Here is a 20,235-nt window from a genome sequence, read left to right on the forward strand (position 1 = left end):
TTGGCATTCTGTTGATGAGCTTCAAGAGGTAGTCACCTGAAATGGTTTTCCAACAGTCTTGAAGGACTTCCCAGAGATGCTTAGCACTTGTTGGCCCTTTTGCCTTCACTCTGCGGTCCAGCCCACCCCAAACTATCTCGATTGGGTTCAGGTCCGGTGACTGTGGAGGCCAGGTCATCTGGCGCAGCACCCCATCACTCTCCTTCTTGGTCAAATAGCCCTTACACAGCCTGGAGGTGTGCTTGGGGTCATTGTCCTGTTGAAAAATAAATGATGGTCCAACTAAACGCAAACCGGATGGAATAGCATGCCGCTGATAGATGCTGTGGTAGCCATGCTGGTTCAGTATGCCTTCAATTTTGAATAAATCCCCAACAGTGTCACCAGCAAAGTACCCCCACACCATCACACCTCCTCCTCCATGCTTCACAGTGGGAACCAGGCATGTAGAGTCCATCCGTTCACCTTTTCTGCGCAGCACAAAGACACGGTGGTTGGAACCAAAGATCTCAAACTTGGACTCATCAGACCAAAGCACAGATTTCCACTGGTCTAATGTCCATTCCTTGTGTTCTTTAGCCCAAACAAGTCTCTTCAGCTTGTTGCCTGTCCTCAGCAGTGGTTTCCTAGCAGCTATTTTACCATGAAGGCCTGATTCACACAGTCTCCTCTTAACAGTTGTTCTAGAGATGTGTCTGCTGCTAGAACTCTGTGTGGCATTGACCTGTTCTCTAATCTGAGCTGCTGTTAACCTGCGATTTCTGAAGCTGGTGACTCGGATGAACTTATCGTCCACAGCAGAGGTGACTCTTGGTCTTCCTTTCCTGGGGTGGTCCTCATGTGAGCCAGTTTCTTTGTAGCGCTTGATGGTTTTTGCGACTGCACTTGGGGACACTTTCAAAGTTTTCCCAATTGTTGGGACTGACTGACCTTCATTTCTTAAAGTAATGATGGCCACTCATTTTTCTTTACTTAGCTGCTTTTTTCTTGCCATAATACAAATTCTAACAGTCTATTCAGTAGGACTATCAGCTGTGTACTGTATCCACCTCCTGCACAACACAACTGATGGTCCCAACCCCATTTATAAGGCTTGAAATCCCACTTATTAAACCTGACAGGGCACACCTGTGAAGTGAAAACCATTTCAGGTGACTACCTCTTGAAGCTCATCAACAGAATGCCAAGAGTGTGCGGAGCAGTAATCAAAGCAAAAGGTGGCTACTTTGAAGAATCTAGAATATAAGACATATTTTCAGTTATTTCACATTTTTTGTTCAGTATATAATTCCACATGTGTTAATTCATAGTTTTGATGCCTTCAGTGTGAAGCTACAATATTCATAGTCATGAAAATAAAGAAAACTCTTTGAATGAGAAGGTGTATCCAAACTTTCGGTCTGTACTGTACATTGAAGCTTGTGGTTACAGCATAAAAAAAGGGATGTTCGGGTGCTAACCCGGATTGTATCCATAAAACCACGGCTGTCCAAATCACGGCAGAATTAAATGTGCACCTCAACTCTCCTGTTTCCACCAGAACTGTCCGTCGGGAGCTCCACAGGGTCAATATACACGGCCGGGCTGCTATAGCCAAACCTTTGGTCACTCATGCCAATGCCAAACGTTGGTTTCAATGGTGCAAGGAGCACAAATCTTGGGCTGTGGACAATGTGAAACATGTATTGTTCTCTGATGAGTCCACCTTTACTGTTTTCCCCACATCCGGGAGAGTTACGGTGTGGAGAAGCCCCAAAGAAGCGTACCACCCAGACTGTTGCATGCCCAGAGTGAAGCATGGAGGTGGATCAGTGATGGTTTGGGCTGCCATATCATGGCATTCCCTTGGGCCAATACTTGTGCTAGATGGGCGCGTCACTGCCAAGGACTACCGAACCATTCTTGAGGACCATGTGCATCCAATGGTTCAAACATTGTATCCTGAAGGTGGTGCCGTGTATCAGGATGACAATGCACCAATACACACAGCAAGACTGGTGAAAGATTGGTTTGATGAACAAGAAAGTGAAGTTGAACATCTCCCATGGCCTGCACAGTCACCAGATCTAAATATTATTGAGCCACTTTGGGGTGTTTTGGAGGAGCGAGTCAGGAAACGTTTTCCTCCACCAGTACCACGTAGTGACCTGGCCACTATCCTGCAAGAAGAATGGCTTAAAATCCCTCTGACCACTGTGCAGGACTTGTATATGTCATTCCCAAGACAAATTGACGCTGTATTGGCCGCAAAAGGAGGCCCTACACCATACTAATAAATTATTGTGGTCCAAAACCAGGTGTTTCAATTTCATTGTCCAACCTCTGTATTTTCAGTTGTTTCGCACTTTTTTGTTCAGTATATAATTCCACATGTGTTAATTCATAGTTTTGATGCCTTCAGTGTGAAGCTACAATATTCATAGTCATGAAAATAAAGAAAACTCTTTGAATGAGGTGTGTCAAAACGTTTGGTCTGTACTGTATATCCCTCCCACTGACATGTACCACAATGAACACATTATCAGTGTTATTTACCGCACCTTTCCATGGTCATAAAGTTATGCCCGATCAATGTTAGCTGTGACTGAGAATTTTTGCAAGTCTAATTTCTAGGTCCAGAAAAAGTAAAGCAAATGGTTTGGCTATATTTCAGAATTGCTGTTTTTTTTTTTTTTTTCAAACTATGAGCACTAAGATGAAATGTTCCACACAATCAGCTTACCGTATATTAGCGTCACGCACTATTTCTTAACCGGACATTGTGTTTAATGATGGCTAAAGGAACACGTTTCACTCAAAAACGGTTGTTTTCTAAAAAGGGAAATGCATAGAATGTTTATTTCCACAAAATGATGTGTAGATGATAAAAAAAAAAAAACTTTTTAGAATAAGAATGAACAATCTACTACACAGGACAATGCTAAAAATAAAAAAACTAAATTTAAAATGCATATGACAACCTACCTGATTTCTTCTGCCATAGCAATGTTTAGGTTTCCAATATGCTCACTCTTGTACAGACAGAATATGTACATATTTTGAGTGCTTATGCCAAGATACAAAAATACACTAACAATAGGACTGGATACCAGTCTATTGGCTTTAAGTCAAAACTATTTAATAAGGTCCATGAAACATTGAATTCTGCACATAATTTGTCTGGAGGCCATGAGACTTAGTCCCAGAGTTTGATCTGTCCATCCCAGCCACAGGTGATGACCTTTGATGTTTCATGTGGATGCCACAGAGCACTGATGCAAACTTTGTCATGAGCCTTGATTCTGTGGTAGAGCTTGGTGGTCTTCCAGTCCCAGATGTTCAGCTTTCCATCTGCGTCCCCCGACACCACATAGCTGAGAGAAAAATAACATCACTGATTAATATAGTTATGTTACCTATACACTCTGTTATTTTGATTTTCAAATAGACCCACTTTATTTATTTTATTAGTAGTATCTAAATAAAAGCCCTTTTTGCCCAGAATTTCACACCTTGTTGCTTTTTTCTCTTTATGCAGTAACACTAACAGCATTACAAGCTGATATTAGCTGGTTAACTAGTCAGGCTACATGGTTAACAGAGATGCTGCTAACGAGTTTCAAAACAGCATTACCTTAATCAGTGCTATAGGCAGTGTTCCATAAGCATTTGTGTTTAATGCACTCAGAAAAATTGATCAAACATATGAAAATGTTTTTGATGTGTGTGAGTAAAAAGTGTAGGAACCTTCTTTTAGCCAGCTAAATGGAAGTGAGCAGCAGCTTAAAGGTGGCTGACAGTTACTCTGTGCTCCATACGACAACTTTCTCTGACATTTTAAATTGGAAAATTTCAGCAGCTTTGAAACAGTATGATCTCAACACTGTTGTTAGTGATCCTTGAGAAACTACCTCTGCATGCGATCAAAAAACAACTTACCTCATGTCTGGGGAGAAGTCCACTTGGCAGGCGTAACCAGCAACCATGTGACCCTTAAAAATTTTCTTTTTGTTTAGTCTGAAGCGATTCTGGGCTCCAAAGATGAGAATCTGGTTGTCCATGGACTGGCATGCCAGCCATTTACCTGGAATTAGAAACCAGTAAAGTATATGTAAACAACAGGCTAAACTTGTCTATCCCAGGCACAGTTTATAAGTGCAGATAATGCCGTACAAGACAAAACATGGTTATTTTCAAGTGAAGCGACATTAAAGCAAAACATTTTAAATTGCCTGTTAGCACACTAGTTCTCATTTGCATGGCTTTGTACAGCCAGAGGTTTAACAAGCAGCCCCTGAGATCTTTGATGTTGTATTTTTATGCTACTGCCACCATGATGGAGATTCAGGAATCAAACATTTTAGCAGAAAAAACAAGGAGGAACTTGCCTCAAGTATAAAACTCTCAAAATAAGACGAGGACAATCCTCTAAGAAGGGCATGAACTCATTATTCTGCCTTCATTAAATTCGACAGATTGAAGCAATTTAATAAAAATGAGACAGGCCTTCTCATCATTAGCTGTTCAATTATAATCTATTTCACAAGGTGTTTCAGCTCTTGACATGGCAACAGTTTCAAGTCACTACACAACAAAGGGAAGCAGTAAATCACTTTCAAAGCATCACACAACTCACTGCACTTCTTAACAGGAACATGATTATTAAAGGAGGTATGAAAGCAAGACATCCAGTTCATGTGTGCGTGCATGTTACATCTCCTCCCGAAAAAAAGGTCGTTCAAAAGCCCAGAAATATCTACTTTAATAATAGGTACAGGAGAGCAAAAACAACATTATGTTTTCACCAGAAAACAAGAGGCTGTGGATGTGGCGCCGAGGGTGGACTGGGTGTCATTTAGGTGTAAGAGAAAACTGAATGCTTTCTCACTGAGAACACATTCATTATTCGCAAGCTGAGGAAAAGCAAATCATGTTGGGACAAATACAAATGTCGGCCAAAACCAGGGCAGAGAGTAAAAAGAGAACACGAGAAGGGATTTGAGTAGGTGGAGAGGAGAGAACAAGCTGAGTGAGGCCCCAACTGAAGATGATGGGATTCAACACAGAGCTTTTAATTGAAAAACAACTATTAATAAAGTGGAATGTCCATTCCTGTTAACGTTCCTTAGAAAACTGGGCTGCTATCAGAATACATTTCTTTTCCCACTGGAAGCTATGTAAAAATAATTATAATAGAAAAGACAAGCTTAATCTATCCTTGTGTGCAACATCTGTATAACCCAAAATGCCCTTGTCACACATCTTGATCTGCTCATAATAAGCATCTGACAATATCAGTATTCAGCACAACTGAGACACAGTGCCAGCAGCAAGCCTGCACTACATAAATCATAATACTAATTTCCAACATGCCTGGGCTCAATAGATCTGCCCATAAGGAATAGACTGACATTTGGAAAGACGCACTTCTTCACTTCCTTGGCCGGTTTTAATGGGAACATCAATTACACGCTGACATCTGTATGTTAATTATGAAGTTAAACCAGAGAAACAGTTTGCTGCTTATGTCTGCAAAAATAAAAGAGGAAGAGAATCAGCAGGCATGGATCTGTCTTTAAAGTAAAACTCCTATCAGCACTTTCAAATGTTTGTAATTTAGATGCTTTAGGTGGACGGGTACAATTGGGACATTGAGAATATTTGGGAAAATATGTTGTCTAGGTTTACAGGTGTATCTTGCTAAATTAGAATTTCATTGTATTTCATTTCAGTAATTAAAACTGAAGCTCATATTCCCCAGATAACACACAGTGAATATTGCAAGCTTTTTTCTGTTAAAAAGCTAAATATATCACTTTGTGTGTAATCTATATTAAATGAATTTCACTTTATGAATGGATTTACTAAAATCAAAGTCCAAAATGATCCAAAGAATTTGCTTTAACCTTGGAATGGTGCTGCTCACAAACAACGATGGGTGGAAGTCCTGCTTTCACTGCTAGATATGAGCTTGATTTTAATATTATTTGGTCTATAAATTAAAATTAAAGAGACTCTGCTTCACAGGCTTTAATCTCAACATCTCTGTGTTCTGATGCAGCTAAACTTGTCTCTAACCTTAAAGTTTCATTTGACGGTGTTGAGCTTTAACCTCATCCAACTATTTACACTCACAAGCACGGGTGTAATTATTTAAAACCCTTCAATAGCTAAATACTTTGTATTTTGTTCTCAGTAAAACATGCTTTAGATTTTTGTTTCTGAAATTAATGAATGAGGCTAATATCTGGAATGGCTTATACATCCATGTAAAATATTAAAAACTGCAAAAAGTTTCAATGTGAAACTTGTTAAAAGTCACATCCTATAAGGATAAAATGCACCTTTGGGTTACTGTAATAGGGCCAACTGAGTGTACTTGGCCTCCACTCTATAGTAGACTTGGAAAGCTATCAAATATCAAAACTAAGTGAGTCAAACTCAGAGAAAAGGTCAAGCTTGATTTGTACAAGTTAACGTACCACCCAGGGGAGTTTGGTACATTGTTATGAGCAATGCATCCATCTTTTGTCTAAACCCTCCATAATGAAACAGCAAGAATGGGCCCCAAAACTGAATATTATCACACAGGGACAAAATGGAGAAAAAGAGGTTCCATACAATTTAAAAAGATGCACAAAAGGCTCAATTTACCTTGTGAAGAAAACCAGAGAAAGAATGTCAACCTACAGAACTAAATGTGTGCTTATTTCCACTTTTACAATTTTACAGATCTCTAAATGATGTAAGTGTATCATTCACAATTATTTTAGATCAAAATGTCACAATTGTTTTTGATAAAGGCTGGTGATGACAAAAAGGTAGTAAAAAAAACTAAACAAAAAACACCACACTCAACGCATATACAGGTTTAGCCGTCAATCAGGACAATGCAGACATAGATGAATAATTAAAAGCCTTTACCAGTGAGCGCAAATTTGAACTCTGACCCTCCTGAGTGCAAAATATTATGTTTTGCAACAGATACAGAGTCCTATGTTTACAGAAATCCAAACTGTTGTAACAAGGTGGGAAGCTTCAGTGGGTGGTGAGAAAGTTAGAAAGCTATTTTACCAACAATACAGAAAAACACACAACAGCCTTGCTGGCCATACACCCTTTAGATTGGCTTAGTTTATACCAACACATAAATTCATCTTGTTCTGCAGAACTTGTGTTGTTCTACTCTTCTGAGCAATGACCAACATTGGGCAGTATGAATCTATTTCAATGTGGTAAATGTAGTTTTGTGTTTCCTTGAGTCCTCCATCTAACCAGCGTAGATATTTTTGAGTTGTTTTTTTTTTTTTTTTTTGCAATAATCAGGCGACTCACCATTGGGGGATAATGTCACAGCTGGCATTGAGTGCATACTGGGCTCAGCGATGTACTTGAAGTCCACAGGGATGTCCCTGAAAAAGACACAAAGCATTGATACCATATGAAGACGAAATAAACACATGGACCAGAGAACCTGTTCAGCCTTTATAATCTCAAAGGGAAACTGTTAATAAACCTGTTTGTTAACCACTGCTGTTCTTTTTATGAGCTTAAAAATACTTAACACTGACAGCAAAACAGCAGCTGTGGAACAGCAATATTATCCATCCAGTTAGAGCATGTAAATAACTGAATGAAATCTGAAAGATGCTTTTGATGTTGAACCGTGACTGTACCAGCAACCAATTATTTATGAATTTCTTATTTGCTCTCACACTGCAGCCAGTGCTCTTATACTCTGTTTTTCTGCTTCGCCAGAAATGTGCAACTTTGACTTTTGATCTTAATTGGGTTGAAGAAAATCTTTCACGTTTACAGCGCTTTATTGTTTGTATCTGTCATTGCGACCGCATGTGGCTTTGCTTGGTCGTCAGGGGACAAATAAAAAAAATAAAATAAACTAGTGTCACTAATGTCTCCCTCTGTCTTTCTCAATATGATTGCAGCAAATCTGTGCTTAAGAGTACTAATCCTGAACTCATCCTGCCATCTGTTAAAACTGAGCTACATCCGTCTCCTACTGTGATGAGCAACAGCTGGAGTTAAATGAAAGCAGAGTTTCAACAATATAGATGATAAAATAGTAAGTAGGAGATGAAATTTAAGACTTAAGACCTTAAGAACATTATTAAAATAATATTATTAACATAACACTATGTCTAATGAACCGATGAGACTCTTTTTTTATTATTTTTTAAGGCAGATTTTCACCTATGCAAGGCCTTTCAAAACAAGATGCAGACAAATTAAAATCTCTGTAAAATAGAAACTTTTAGGTACAACAGAAAGTATTCATCTTTTATTATTAACCATGGTTCTGCTTTCATTTTAATCTTATTGTAAATAGGACCAAAAAAACTCTAGCGACTTCAACTCGAAAGCAAACACAGGCGCATCTGTTCATTGTTTAAACACAGCAAGTGGTTTTGGAGAAAGAGACACTCTTGTTCTGTTCCAGTTGCCGAGTATAGACTGTAGGGGAAACATCTGGGTAATTGCTGTCAATACCGTCATAAAAGACCAATAAATAAATAAGTCACATGGCAATGTCATCATTTTCTAAAACTTAATTTTTAGTATTAGCTGTAGGGTTGCAAAATATCAAGAAACCATGTTATTGTGGTACTACTGCTATATGTTTCGATGATCATATCATTTAAGATTAACAAACATTCTGACTGTTTTGTTCACTTTATATTCATTACCCCTCCACCTTAGTTGTAAATATAGCTGCTAAAATAATTCAAGTTTATTTTTGTTTAAATAGTTTTTATATCTAGATCTATTTCAAAAGTTACATTACGGAGTGAAACGATAATAATCAGACAGAAAAACCCAAAACCCTATAACATAGAGCATTTAAGACTAAAATACTGTATCGGTGTCCATTAGTATGAAGTATTTACTCACCACTCCCAAACTCGCAAACTCTTATCGTCTGACGTGCTGACAAACCGCCGATTTTCGTCAACAAAGGTGATGGTGTTAACGGCACCAAGGTGGCGATCGTACTCCTGAACCACTTCACCTGTCCTTATGTCCCACTGTCCCACAAACAGAAGCAGAAAGAAAAACAGAAATAAAGGAAGTAAACACTCCAATTCCAAACAAGTCTAAACAAACAGGATGATATAAATAGCCAGAAAAAATAAAATAACACTAAAAGTGTAAGTACACGTTTTTACAAGACAAGAAAGGATCAGATGAACGGCTGTGGGAGTTTTCCCTTAGAGAGAAGATTCCATCTGTGCCAGTGCTGAAAAATTATTAAACTAGAGTGAGGCGATGACAGCGATTAGCAATCAAACGCTTCAAAAGGCTTCAGATTTGAACATTAAGATATTTTTGGAGAATGGCATTGCATTAATTAAAATGTAAAAAGATATCCACACAGATGCTCCCACCCCCAGGCAACAAAACAAACAAAAATGTGTATGCAGTTCTGTCCAATTTCATTTGTGCTTTTTTATTTAAATCCTCCCCTTGGGGCCAGCAGCCATCTGTGCTCATAGCCCAGAGGACAGCTGCATGATTTAACGTTAGCCCCGATTGAGATAACAAACGCAGTTAATACTGATATTCTGTATTTACACCTCTAATAGTTTTAAAGAATAAAAAACTTTTCGTATAAGATGGCAAGAAATGTCTAAATTCGGAACTTTCGCTCCATTTGTCCCCTGCATGTTGCTACCACACAAACCTTTATCTGTTGGTGATATGATCGTTGCACTACATTTATTGCACTGTTCTCTTCACTACCCCTGTGCTGCCAGTGATTAATGACTTGCTCTACTCCTGTCAGCCACTGATCCTCTTGCAATTCTCACACAGCTACATACACCAGTGCCCAAGTATGAGACAGAAGTATATTTCATGGTCCTGTGGACTCAGGCTGCAAACACAGAAACTTTAGTGCATCTGCTCTGCCGACACAAGCGGATCGCTCGCTGTGCTTTACCTGAACGATCTTCTTATCCGACATCCCGGCCACAAAAAGATTCTGTTTTTCCTCATCCGGATTGAACTTGACGCAGTATGGTACCTTCCTGTTTGTGAAGCGAGAGATACACTGGCCTGTGGAGAGCAAACCAAATTGAAAGTCAGGGTTCCAAAAAAATCCATTGTTTCTTCTTTTTATCTTTTTCCAGCAAGGCACATTGAAGCTGTCTTCAATTTAAGAAACACAGTCTGCAACTTTTAATGCTGTGTAGCTCGATCCCCACGGGGAATGACAAGTTTGCAGTAAAACAGAAAATGCTGTTTTCTTGAGTTCTTTCAGCAAGGAAGATACTGCCACATATGCAAGGAATACAAAATGGTTGTGGTGACTTTTCCCCAAATCTAACTGCAACATTAGTATAATTCAGCTCTCAGTGTTATCAACAAGTGGGGGATTTAACTCATTTCTGCCCTCTGCTGGAGAAGTCTCATTAAGCCTAAAGGGGTGGCAATAGATTTCAACAGAACAGTGAGGGAAGATGTAAAGAAAAAGCTCCATTTCACACAGAGGAACAAATGTAGTTGTTTGGGAGAATCCAGACTCAGTCTAAAAAAAGGTAAAAAAGGTAACAAAAAGCATTAAAAAAAAAAAAAATGTCTGTCAACACCCACAAAACATGACGGTGGGTAATAAATATTAGACAAAAAGATTGATGTCTGAGAATGTTTATTTACTATTTGGAAATCTTAAAAAAACTTTGATATTTTAACTTCCATTAAATTTGTCATTTTTTTCAAATACTCCATTATGAAGGCAATTAACCTGTTCTTTTAAACACAGAAATACAAAAAAATTAGGGCTGAAACAATGAATCGAATTAATCATGAGAGGCAGGATACACCCTGGATAGGTGTCCAGTCCATCACAGCGCAACACAAAGACACACACAGAGCAAGCAACTGTGTACTCACTCAAGCACACACCCATTCACTCCTAAGGACACCTTGGGGACAACAGCAAAAAAGTGTGCAGAGGTTTAAGACCACAGCCTACCTGTCTCAGAGTCCCACAGTTTAAGATAGCGGTCATATGCAGCGCTGAGGAACTGGGTTCCACTGTTGTTGAAGCAAATGTCTCGCACTGCTTTGCTGTGACCTAACACACAATAACATCGACGAAATTATTATCAGCACACAACCAAAGCATTAAAATAATCTTTTTGCATTCAACACAAACAGTGCTAACTCTGCGTCAGCTGACTTTTTTCATAGTGGAAATGTTCAGAAAGAAAGATGATTCCACATGTGGAAAATGAAGGGGAAAAACGTTTAGCAGAGTCTGATAAGGAAAGACTAAAAGCTATAACTATGTATTCACACTTTATTCTCTTCCAAACCCCCGTCTTCAACTGTCTGGCTCTTCCTCACAAAGAAAGGTGATTCAAGATCCCTGTAGTCTCAGTGTTTGCAGATGTCTCCCTTGTTAAAACCAGCTTTTATCAGAGGTATGCTGTTTCCACAGTGATAGCTGAGCCCACTGAGGCTAAGCACCTATCTGCACGCTTCCTCTAACCAGGCCAGAGACAACACGACCGCGACAGAAAGCCTTGATGTGTGTGCAGAAATGCACATTACTACCACTGAAAACGGGTCACACAAGTAAGCAAATATCCCTTGTGTCCCACGCTGAATTAAAATATGAATATATCACTGATTGATATTCATGAATTTTCCTACACTTCAACCCTCGCACTTCCCTGTTTTACTAAGTGATCCTTCGGGTTTGGTGATCCCAACCAATGCCTCAGAAAAATATGACTTTGATATACAAAGAAAATATAATAAAATAGAGAGTTCAGCAACAGCTAAGTTTATATTCTCACAACGACAAAACCAAATACTTTTAAAACTAGATCAGACAAAAAAATATATATAAAGTTTTATTTCAACCTGCTTCTCCTTACAGCCCTCACATGTAGACTCTTGTTATTTCATCCATTCCTAACTGGGATTCCTCTCCCCCTCCAACGCCGCCTATCCATATATTGTGCCCTCCCTTGTCTCTCGTTCCCTTCAGCCCCTGGGCTGCTGAATTATGCATGTTCTATGGAGGAGCTGACAAGCAGAACCATAGCTGCAAACAATCTCTATTCTGACACTGTGATGTCAGGGAGGAGTAGCAAAGTGTCCTGCATGCATTAGCCTAAAAACACTCAAACCTCATGGAATAATATAATATCTCTCTGCATGTGCAACGGAATTTAAAACACAAAGTCTCTGTCAGTGGTCAGCAGACGTTAATGTTTCAGCTATGCTGAGTTCATAGTCTGTCACTGTTGCATAGTTTTAAAAAAGGCTAAAGCCATTCAGAACTTCAGCATGTTTCCTGTCAGCATGTTTGCAGATGACAAGCTGTTGTTCAGGAACATTATGTTAGGTGACATAAGGCTCAACGTTACAAAAAAAAAAAAAAAAGATGTATCACATCATAAGTTTTTTAATTTAAAATAAACATATAGATTTAATTTTAAATGCAGGAGAGAAACTTTGCTTACTTACCAATAAATGTACGAAGACACCTCCTCTCTCCATACACCTCCCACAGCTATAGAGAAATTAGACATGATCTGATCAACACAGGGCAATGATGTGTTCAATGCTGAGCGTACTTGTGCAACTGTGTACTGACCAGAACAGTCGGCGAAAATAATCATACACACTGATCATGGATGATACCAAATTCTGGTTTTCTTTGTGGACTGAAGTTCAACCAATTCCCCATTTTTTCCAGGGACTATACCTTATAAGAAAAAGATGTCCTGCATGTTTGTTGATAAAGGTTGGAATTTTTAATCCAAAAGAAAATAAAGCAATCACTAGATTAACCCAATTTGTACATCTAAGTTCCTGATTTTTATCTGATTCTTATTAAACCAAAAAAGTGCTAAAAGACAAGCTGTTTATTGTGGTTTTGGATCAAAAGGGTGAAAATTTGTAGTTTTGATGCATTCACAAAGAAAAGACATTTTTTAGTATTTGACTTGCTAATCATCAATTGTCAAGGGACAATAACCACATTCAGATTCCTGGCAGACTGACTGGTTTTTCTCTGTTATGAAAATCCTAGCAGCACATACTACCTGAAAACATATAGATATCCAGGGTTCCTACAATTTTTCCATATTCCATTACATAACAAAATTCCATACTTTTTCAAGCTTAATATTTTAGATTTTTCCACCTGTTTAAAATGACATTGTTGTCATAGTAAAAGTCTATCTGGACAGCTTTGGATAAGTGAAATTCTATAATACTGAAAAACCTTAACTGGTTTATTCTAAATTAAATGCAGATCTTTTAAATGATAGTTTGTGATCAGTAATTCCTCCATTTTACAAAAATCCAAAAAGCAGACGTTTTAATGCAAAACTGAAACCTGTTCAAAAACCTTGGGACAGCTTAAAACCGAGAAGGCCAAAAAAAAAAAAGCTGTGACATGGCCCTTGTTTTGGTTTTCGAATAAATGCGTGTTTATCAGAATACAATAAGTTTTTATTGCCATTTGGATCAAAGCACATTTACTTTGGATTTATTGTGCGCTTCCTGAAAACCAAAAAAAAAAAAAAGAAAACCCCAGTAACTCAAAAACCAAAATGATCGTTAGGATGGCCAAAACCTAAGGTTGTGATCTAGCAAACCAAAACTAGAGGTCATAACCTAAATAAAAATCTGTGTAAAAAGCCCTTAGATTTTCAGGAAATTCAGATTTTAATCTTTAAGTTAATGAAATACGATAAGTCAGGAAATCTTTTTTTTTCTTCATTTTTAAAATTTTCTGTTTTCCAAACTTATGCAGACTTGAAAAATAATCAAATTAAACTCTAGACTTTGTACAACTTCATAAGAAACCAGAATAACTGTAAATGTTACATTTGGTCCAACAGGGTTATACAATCTTAGAGCACCAGGTCTTCAATTCTGTACATGCAAGCTATTCTGTAAACATTAGCAGCCACCATGGTGAAAGAGTAAACTTATTAATATCTATTATCTTGAGAGAACCGTCTGTGCTCAAACAGTGTCCTTCTACTGTTATTAGATAATTTGATAATATACCTTGATCTTGCAGTCCATGGAGCAGGAGAGCAGAAGATGACCAGAGCTGGGATATAATCGGATAGCGCTGACACCCTGGAAAATAAACACAGACACACAAAACATGAATTTATTTCATTTATCTGTTTATTATGATAGTATTTTTCAATACCAATATCTTAAAATTACAATAGCAAAAGGCTGTTTTGTTTTTTGACAAGATTTTAGGTGTGACAGCTTAAAACATGTAGGTTTTGTTGTACATCTTTTGACCTGGTGACCTGGCTTTTTAAGAGGTTAAAGGTTGCTAATGTAGAATTACACTTTACACCTGCATACAGTAACATACTACACCTGTATATAGCCATCTGCTAACTGAAGACACTGTATAACATTTCAGTTGTTTGTGTTTAACCTGCATAGACGTGTGCTAATTTAATACAACCTTCCATTGTTTGGATGAGCTATTAAACCTCTTTTTTTGGTCTCATCAGATGAGCCATAATGTGCCAAGGACATACAGCAACTTGCAGAGCAAACTTTATTTCTAATAGTGTTTTCCACCAATTTATTTCAAGGTAAAATATTTTTTCCAAAAACAACTATTCAAAAAGTGTCACAAAACTCTAGTGACTAAACACTTTAGGGCATTTCAAATTTTCAAAGAAAGAAACAATAGAAATAACAGATGTTAATATCAACAAATATCATATTGAGGTTACTTCATTAGCACATAACCGCCATGATTCCCATTTCCACTCACCTTAGTGTGTCCAGACCAGACATGAATCTGTTTCTTCGGCAGGTAACACTTATCTGGAGCATCTGCAGAACGCAAGTTGACGCCCACATCCTGTGGAACATGGAGGTACGACCTGCCCTGGTAGTCATACATGTCTTTGACTGCAGACAGGACAAAAAGAGAAAATGTGATATTTAAAAGCACATTTAAGATTTTGGTAAACATTTTTTTTTTCTTCAATTGGCATTAAGGCCATTTTACCTTTCCTTACCTTTGAAGCTTTAAAAGGATTTAGTTTTTTGACTACACTGTCATGACAAATATCCCAACAATAAATCAGATCTAACAACATGAATGAGAATAACTTTAAACAGAAATATTGTTCTACCTTTTTAGTTAGTGAGAAGCTGAGGTATGGACAAAATCTAATTTCCAACTTGGAATAAGAAAAGCTATTTTTGATTAATTTCACTACATGCCGTTGAAAACATAAAAGCATCTTAATACCATGGAGAATAGTCTTCTCTTCTCCTGGAGCCTCTTCTTCATTCCTTCCCTTCTTCTGCCTTTTAGCAATGATCTCATCAAGCTCCTTCTGCTCTTCCTGTACAATAAAATTATTATGAGGAAACGACCCAGCAATAACCATATTTCTATAATTATGAAGACAGGCTCTGCAAAGCGAAATCAGTTTAATCTCAAACAAATGCCCGATTATGAGATCTTTAATATGGCTGTGTGGGCGAATGGAGTCACAAATTCCAATATACAAAAATACATTAAACTGGATATAGAGGCATATACATATGCCTCTCCTATATTATTTCAGTAGTGGCAGAAAAGCTGCTGTTGGACGATCATAAAAAAATAAATGCAGTCAATCTGTTGGATAATTACAATTTAAAGAGTCTAAAATAAATTAATATTTATGACTGATTGTATATCTGCTTTGCTATCATATAAAGCATTTAATGACTGTAAGTCAGCTACCAGAATTCATTAACGCGTTATCCAGTAGATAAAACAGTTTGTCACCTCTGATGGTTTGGCCACATCTTTCTCGTCTATATATTTCGCCCACGGCCCCAGGAAGTTGTCGATTTCTCCTGCATCCCCACCTTTGATCTTCTTTCTCTTCTCTGGCTTCTTCTGACCACTTTCAAAGACGGTCAGTCCTGAAAGAAGAAAGGTTCACATCAAAGTTATCATCATTGTTTAATAATATAGATAATCAATACATTAAAGTTACTAAACAACCAATGTAAAACTTTGTCATTATTAATGCATACCTTTGTTTTTTTCAGCTTCATCCACGGCACCAATATAGCTGCAAGAAGATGCTTCGTGCGTGTCAACAGAAGGATCTAAAGCATAACCTACAAGCAGAAAAAAGAACATTGTTGTCACTATAGCTGAAAGAAATGTTGGTGCGCTCGCTACTACAGAGGAAAAAGATGACTTTACCATAAGAAGAGAAGGTCCTCCTTTGCTGTTCAAACATAAAATCATTGACGTGGGCAGGTTCTGCATAGCCAGACAGCATGTTCCTGGGGGCGGCCATCTGCTGGGACTTATAAGGGTTCATCGGCCCAAACTAAAATTAAACAAGCCAACAATTATTCTGAAGACAAAAAATAAACTTCAATCAAAATGTTTGGCACAAATTCACTAGTTAGTTTTGTGGACAATTTCCATTTTCAGATTTTGGAAAACATTTGACCTGTTGATACGGATTTTAGACTACAATATAATAACAGCACTGATAATATGTTTTTTCTAGCCTTCAGGCCTTGTGCTGTCATGACATATTGGTGTTAGGAGTAGAGCAGAGGTTGGGCTACTGTGTGAGAGAGTACCTGCTGTAATACAGGGCTTTACTAATACTTTAAAACAAAGACAAAATGTTTACAGAGTTGACATTTTTAACTGTCTTTAGCATCTTATATTAACAATAAGTGAGGTAAGTGTGGCTAGCAAGACATCCAGCCTTCCTGCTACCTAATGAAAGTTGTGCTCTCTCACAGCTTACCCTACTGCAGACCTGTCTTTACATGCCCTTGAAAATACAGCTTAATTCTGAATAGCTTCTTAAATCTCTTGTGCTGTTTAGTATGAATTCATTTTAAACACATCACTGATACTTAAAATAACAAAAATTGTGTATTCTTCCTTAATTAACGAGAAAGAAATGTTGTCAGTTGAACTTCATAGCACTTAGCATAGTGCTTTCACTGATTTAAAAAAGATTTTATTTAAGTTTCTGACCAATTGGTTTTCAAGCACCAGTCAAGTTTTATTTGCATCTCTTTTTTTCAAAAATATCTTGCTTTAAAGAACAAAAATAAGCTCTAACCTAATCTTTGTTCAAAGCGCAGCAATGGAACTAATTTGTTTGATAGAAAATATTATTATAATTCAAAGTGGTTAGGGCAAAGCTCAGCACGTTGGCCTGATTTAATATGCACCGTTTCTGAACATGCAAATTTGCATCGCCTCTGCATCCACTGCTGCTCTGACAGAAGGTGCTCATTTACCACAATGACAAAAAAAAAATGAATCTTGACTTGTGATTGAAGCTTCATCAAATAACCAATAAAAGGAAAAGAACAGTAGCAAAAAAAATAAAATCATGCTATGATTAGGCACACCTCATGAGCTGTCAAGAGTTGTTTAGCGGCTTGACGGTATTCATCTAGCCACATATGTTGGCATCCCTAAATACACACTTTATATGGGTCTTTTATATGGAACACCATGTTTTTCGCTGTTTCTAGAGTGGGATGCATTATGTCAAATGTACATTGAACTATATCATCTAATTATTTTTCCAGTATTTGATTATCACCTGACCAGTAGTCAAATAATTATTAGCTGAATTAATAAGACTTAGGTCAGACTGTCATGCCACTGAAGCAACGTCTTGCAGCCAGAATGCTTAGGTGATTGAATCTTCATCAGTGCAGACAGAGCATCTGCATAGAGTAGCATGACATTAAGTGATGTTACTATCAGGTGTTTGCTTTAACACATTTAATTAGAACTTAAGGCAAACAAGTACTGGATATTTTCAATGTGTGATGTCTATGAATTTTTCATCATGTCAAAAAATGTGCTACCTGACTTAGCTAAAGATGAGATTACATATACTACAACATTAAGTGTGTAAAAAGGCAATGCTAGAGTCTTATCAACTTAAATAACACTCCAATTGTTACTGAAACAAAATACAGAAATTTTGACAAAGTATCAGCACAAAACTGAAACGTCACACTAAGGGTGTGTGAAAAAAAAACTATAACTTCAACAATGCTTTATTAGTCTTAAATGAGAAAATATGAGTATAGTATCAATTTTGGGTCAAATTATACATCAAAATATAGAAATATTTTCTGAAACAGTACCTGCAGGAGAAGACATTGCTTTTGTGAAGTATACATAAACATACCAAGGCCATATGAGAATGACATTACACCTTTAGTATAGCAGAGTGGTTGACATTTTAAGGTGGCTTTATTGCCCAAAAAAGTTTGAAACATTCATAAACCCTGATTTGAATAAGTTTTCATATCCCTTAAATCTTTTACATTGTCACAGTGTAACACGTGCTCAAATTTATTTTAATAATCATTAGGTAAAAGGAAAACAATACATTGTCCACTAGTCTGTTTTTTTTAATGAAATGTAGACTGCTTTTACTGATTGTGTAATTTTTCAAATGGCAACTGTTTGTACAACTGGCACTGGATTTTATTTATGGGTATCAAAGTTAAGGAGGCTAAATACATATCCATGCCGAAATTTCTGTTTTTTCTTTTCAAAACAGTAAAAAAAAAAAAAAAGTGTCATTTTCCTTTCAATTGCACAATTATGAACTACTCTAAGTTGATTGACCTAATAAAATCAACTGAAATTTATGTTTGTATTGTTTCAAAATGTGTGAATACCTTTTGTAAGGCATTTTAGAATCTTGTTCAGATAAAATTTGTCCATATCATTGAAAAAAACAAAAAAACACAGACATTTAAACATCCACCTTCAAGCAGACAAAACTATCAAAATATCAAGAAACTAGTTTCAGTGTTTATAGAAGCTTAACATATACCTTGTATTACAACAGTCAAAGGCTCTTACTATTGATTTTTGTTTTTACAAGTTCAAACAGCAGTTAAATTTACACATATAGTTCCTTCGTAAGACATGAAAAGTTGGGACATTACTCATGAAACATTTGACCTCCAGATGTTCATCTTTGAAGTCTAAGGAAGATTCTCAATGCATCCTGAAAAGCCACCTGCATTTTTTTCATTATGGCTTTACTGTAATTACACCACTAGTGAATTATAGAAAAAGAGATACAGTAAGCTTGAAAAAGAGCCACTTTAACGTCAATACGTGCCAACATATTAGCTTGCATGTACAACTTGCAGCACTGTCGCTTTACATCATCATCCCAAAGATGTCACTTTTCTCACTATTTAGTCTACTAAATCGATATCTGTAGTATTTTTGAGGATGTGTTAGCAATTTAAAATACTTACCTCAGGTGCAAACATTGTTTCATATGTTGGGTTAAAAGCGACTTCTTTCAGTGAAGGGTCCAAGTGTATGCCAGTCTCAACAGCCTCCTGACATGGAGACATAAATAATTAGTCAACCGGTAAAGAAATATCCCTGACAGCCACAGTATCTGGTACTTGACAACAGATTTCACAGGGTTACCAATTACTAAGCTAATGAAATTAGAAAGATGCATATCATAAGTTTGAGGTTGTTCTATACTTTGACAACAATTAGGACTAACCACCTCTCCCACTTTAGTTCATGCTATCGTATAACACGAAGAGAATCCCGTTTGCAAAATTAAAAGCAGCACTAGCAAACTAAAAAACAATGACTGATGAGTTGTATTTTCCATTTAGTAGATGAAACAGGTTGTATAACAATAAAAAAAAAAAACTAAATTCAACTTCAACGTCAAGCTAACGTTAGCTAGCCTGCGTCACTTAGCTTACCTTAACAGCGACCTCCGGTGCAGAATTAAGAACAGCCAACGACATTGTGTGTCCGCGCTGCAAAGGTTTAAGGTGAGCCGTGGCATCCGAATCAGCCGGGTCAACTTTTTCGGTACTGGTACTGGATTCTGACTCGTTTTCGGAGTCGGAATCACTCCCGTACGAAGCGAGGGAAGTTATGGCGGCAGACATGTTGGATGTTGTGAAGTAACCGGAAGCAGGGGGCGGGACATCCGCTAAAAGAAACAAAGAATCCGAGCAAAAATGAAACGTTATGCTTAATTCCCAGAAACAGGATAATCATTTGATTCTGTTATAACAATTTGCCCAAATTAAAAAGTATAAAATAAGAAGTAGTTGTATTCATTCATAAAAGCAATGAAAGTGAAATATGTTAAGAGTTTTACTACCGTTGTTGAATCCACAATTGTCTGGAAAGATTTCATTGTGAGGAACATGCATACAGTG

At 37.3% G+C, this 20,235-nt stretch overlaps 1 protein-coding gene across 1 annotated transcript; it reads right to left on the minus strand.

Annotated features, from left to right (window-relative positions):
* Nucleotides 1-2,804: 2,804 nt before the first annotated feature.
* cdc40 (cell division cycle 40 homolog (S. cerevisiae)) lies at nt 2,805-19,996 on the minus strand. Its single transcript, XM_047387260.1, has 15 exons — nt 19,768-19,996; nt 19,294-19,380; nt 16,220-16,349; nt 16,045-16,131; nt 15,791-15,930; nt 15,263-15,359; nt 14,777-14,916; nt 14,035-14,109; nt 12,478-12,523; nt 10,973-11,074; nt 9,938-10,053; nt 8,890-9,023; nt 7,315-7,391; nt 3,919-4,063; nt 2,805-3,353 (listed from the first exon to the last, which is right to left on the minus strand). The coding sequence occupies exons 1-15, from the start codon at nt 19,957-19,959 to the stop codon at nt 3,176-3,178; spliced, it is 1,746 nt and encodes a 581-aa protein (XP_047243216.1). The 5' UTR covers nt 19,960-19,996; the 3' UTR covers nt 2,805-3,175.
* Nucleotides 19,997-20,235: the final 239 nt, after the last annotated feature.

Source organism: Girardinichthys multiradiatus, chromosome 15 (assembly GCF_021462225.1).
Source record: "Girardinichthys multiradiatus isolate DD_20200921_A chromosome 15, DD_fGirMul_XY1, whole genome shotgun sequence".
NCBI lineage: Eukaryota > Metazoa > Chordata > Actinopteri > Cyprinodontiformes > Goodeidae > Girardinichthys > Girardinichthys multiradiatus.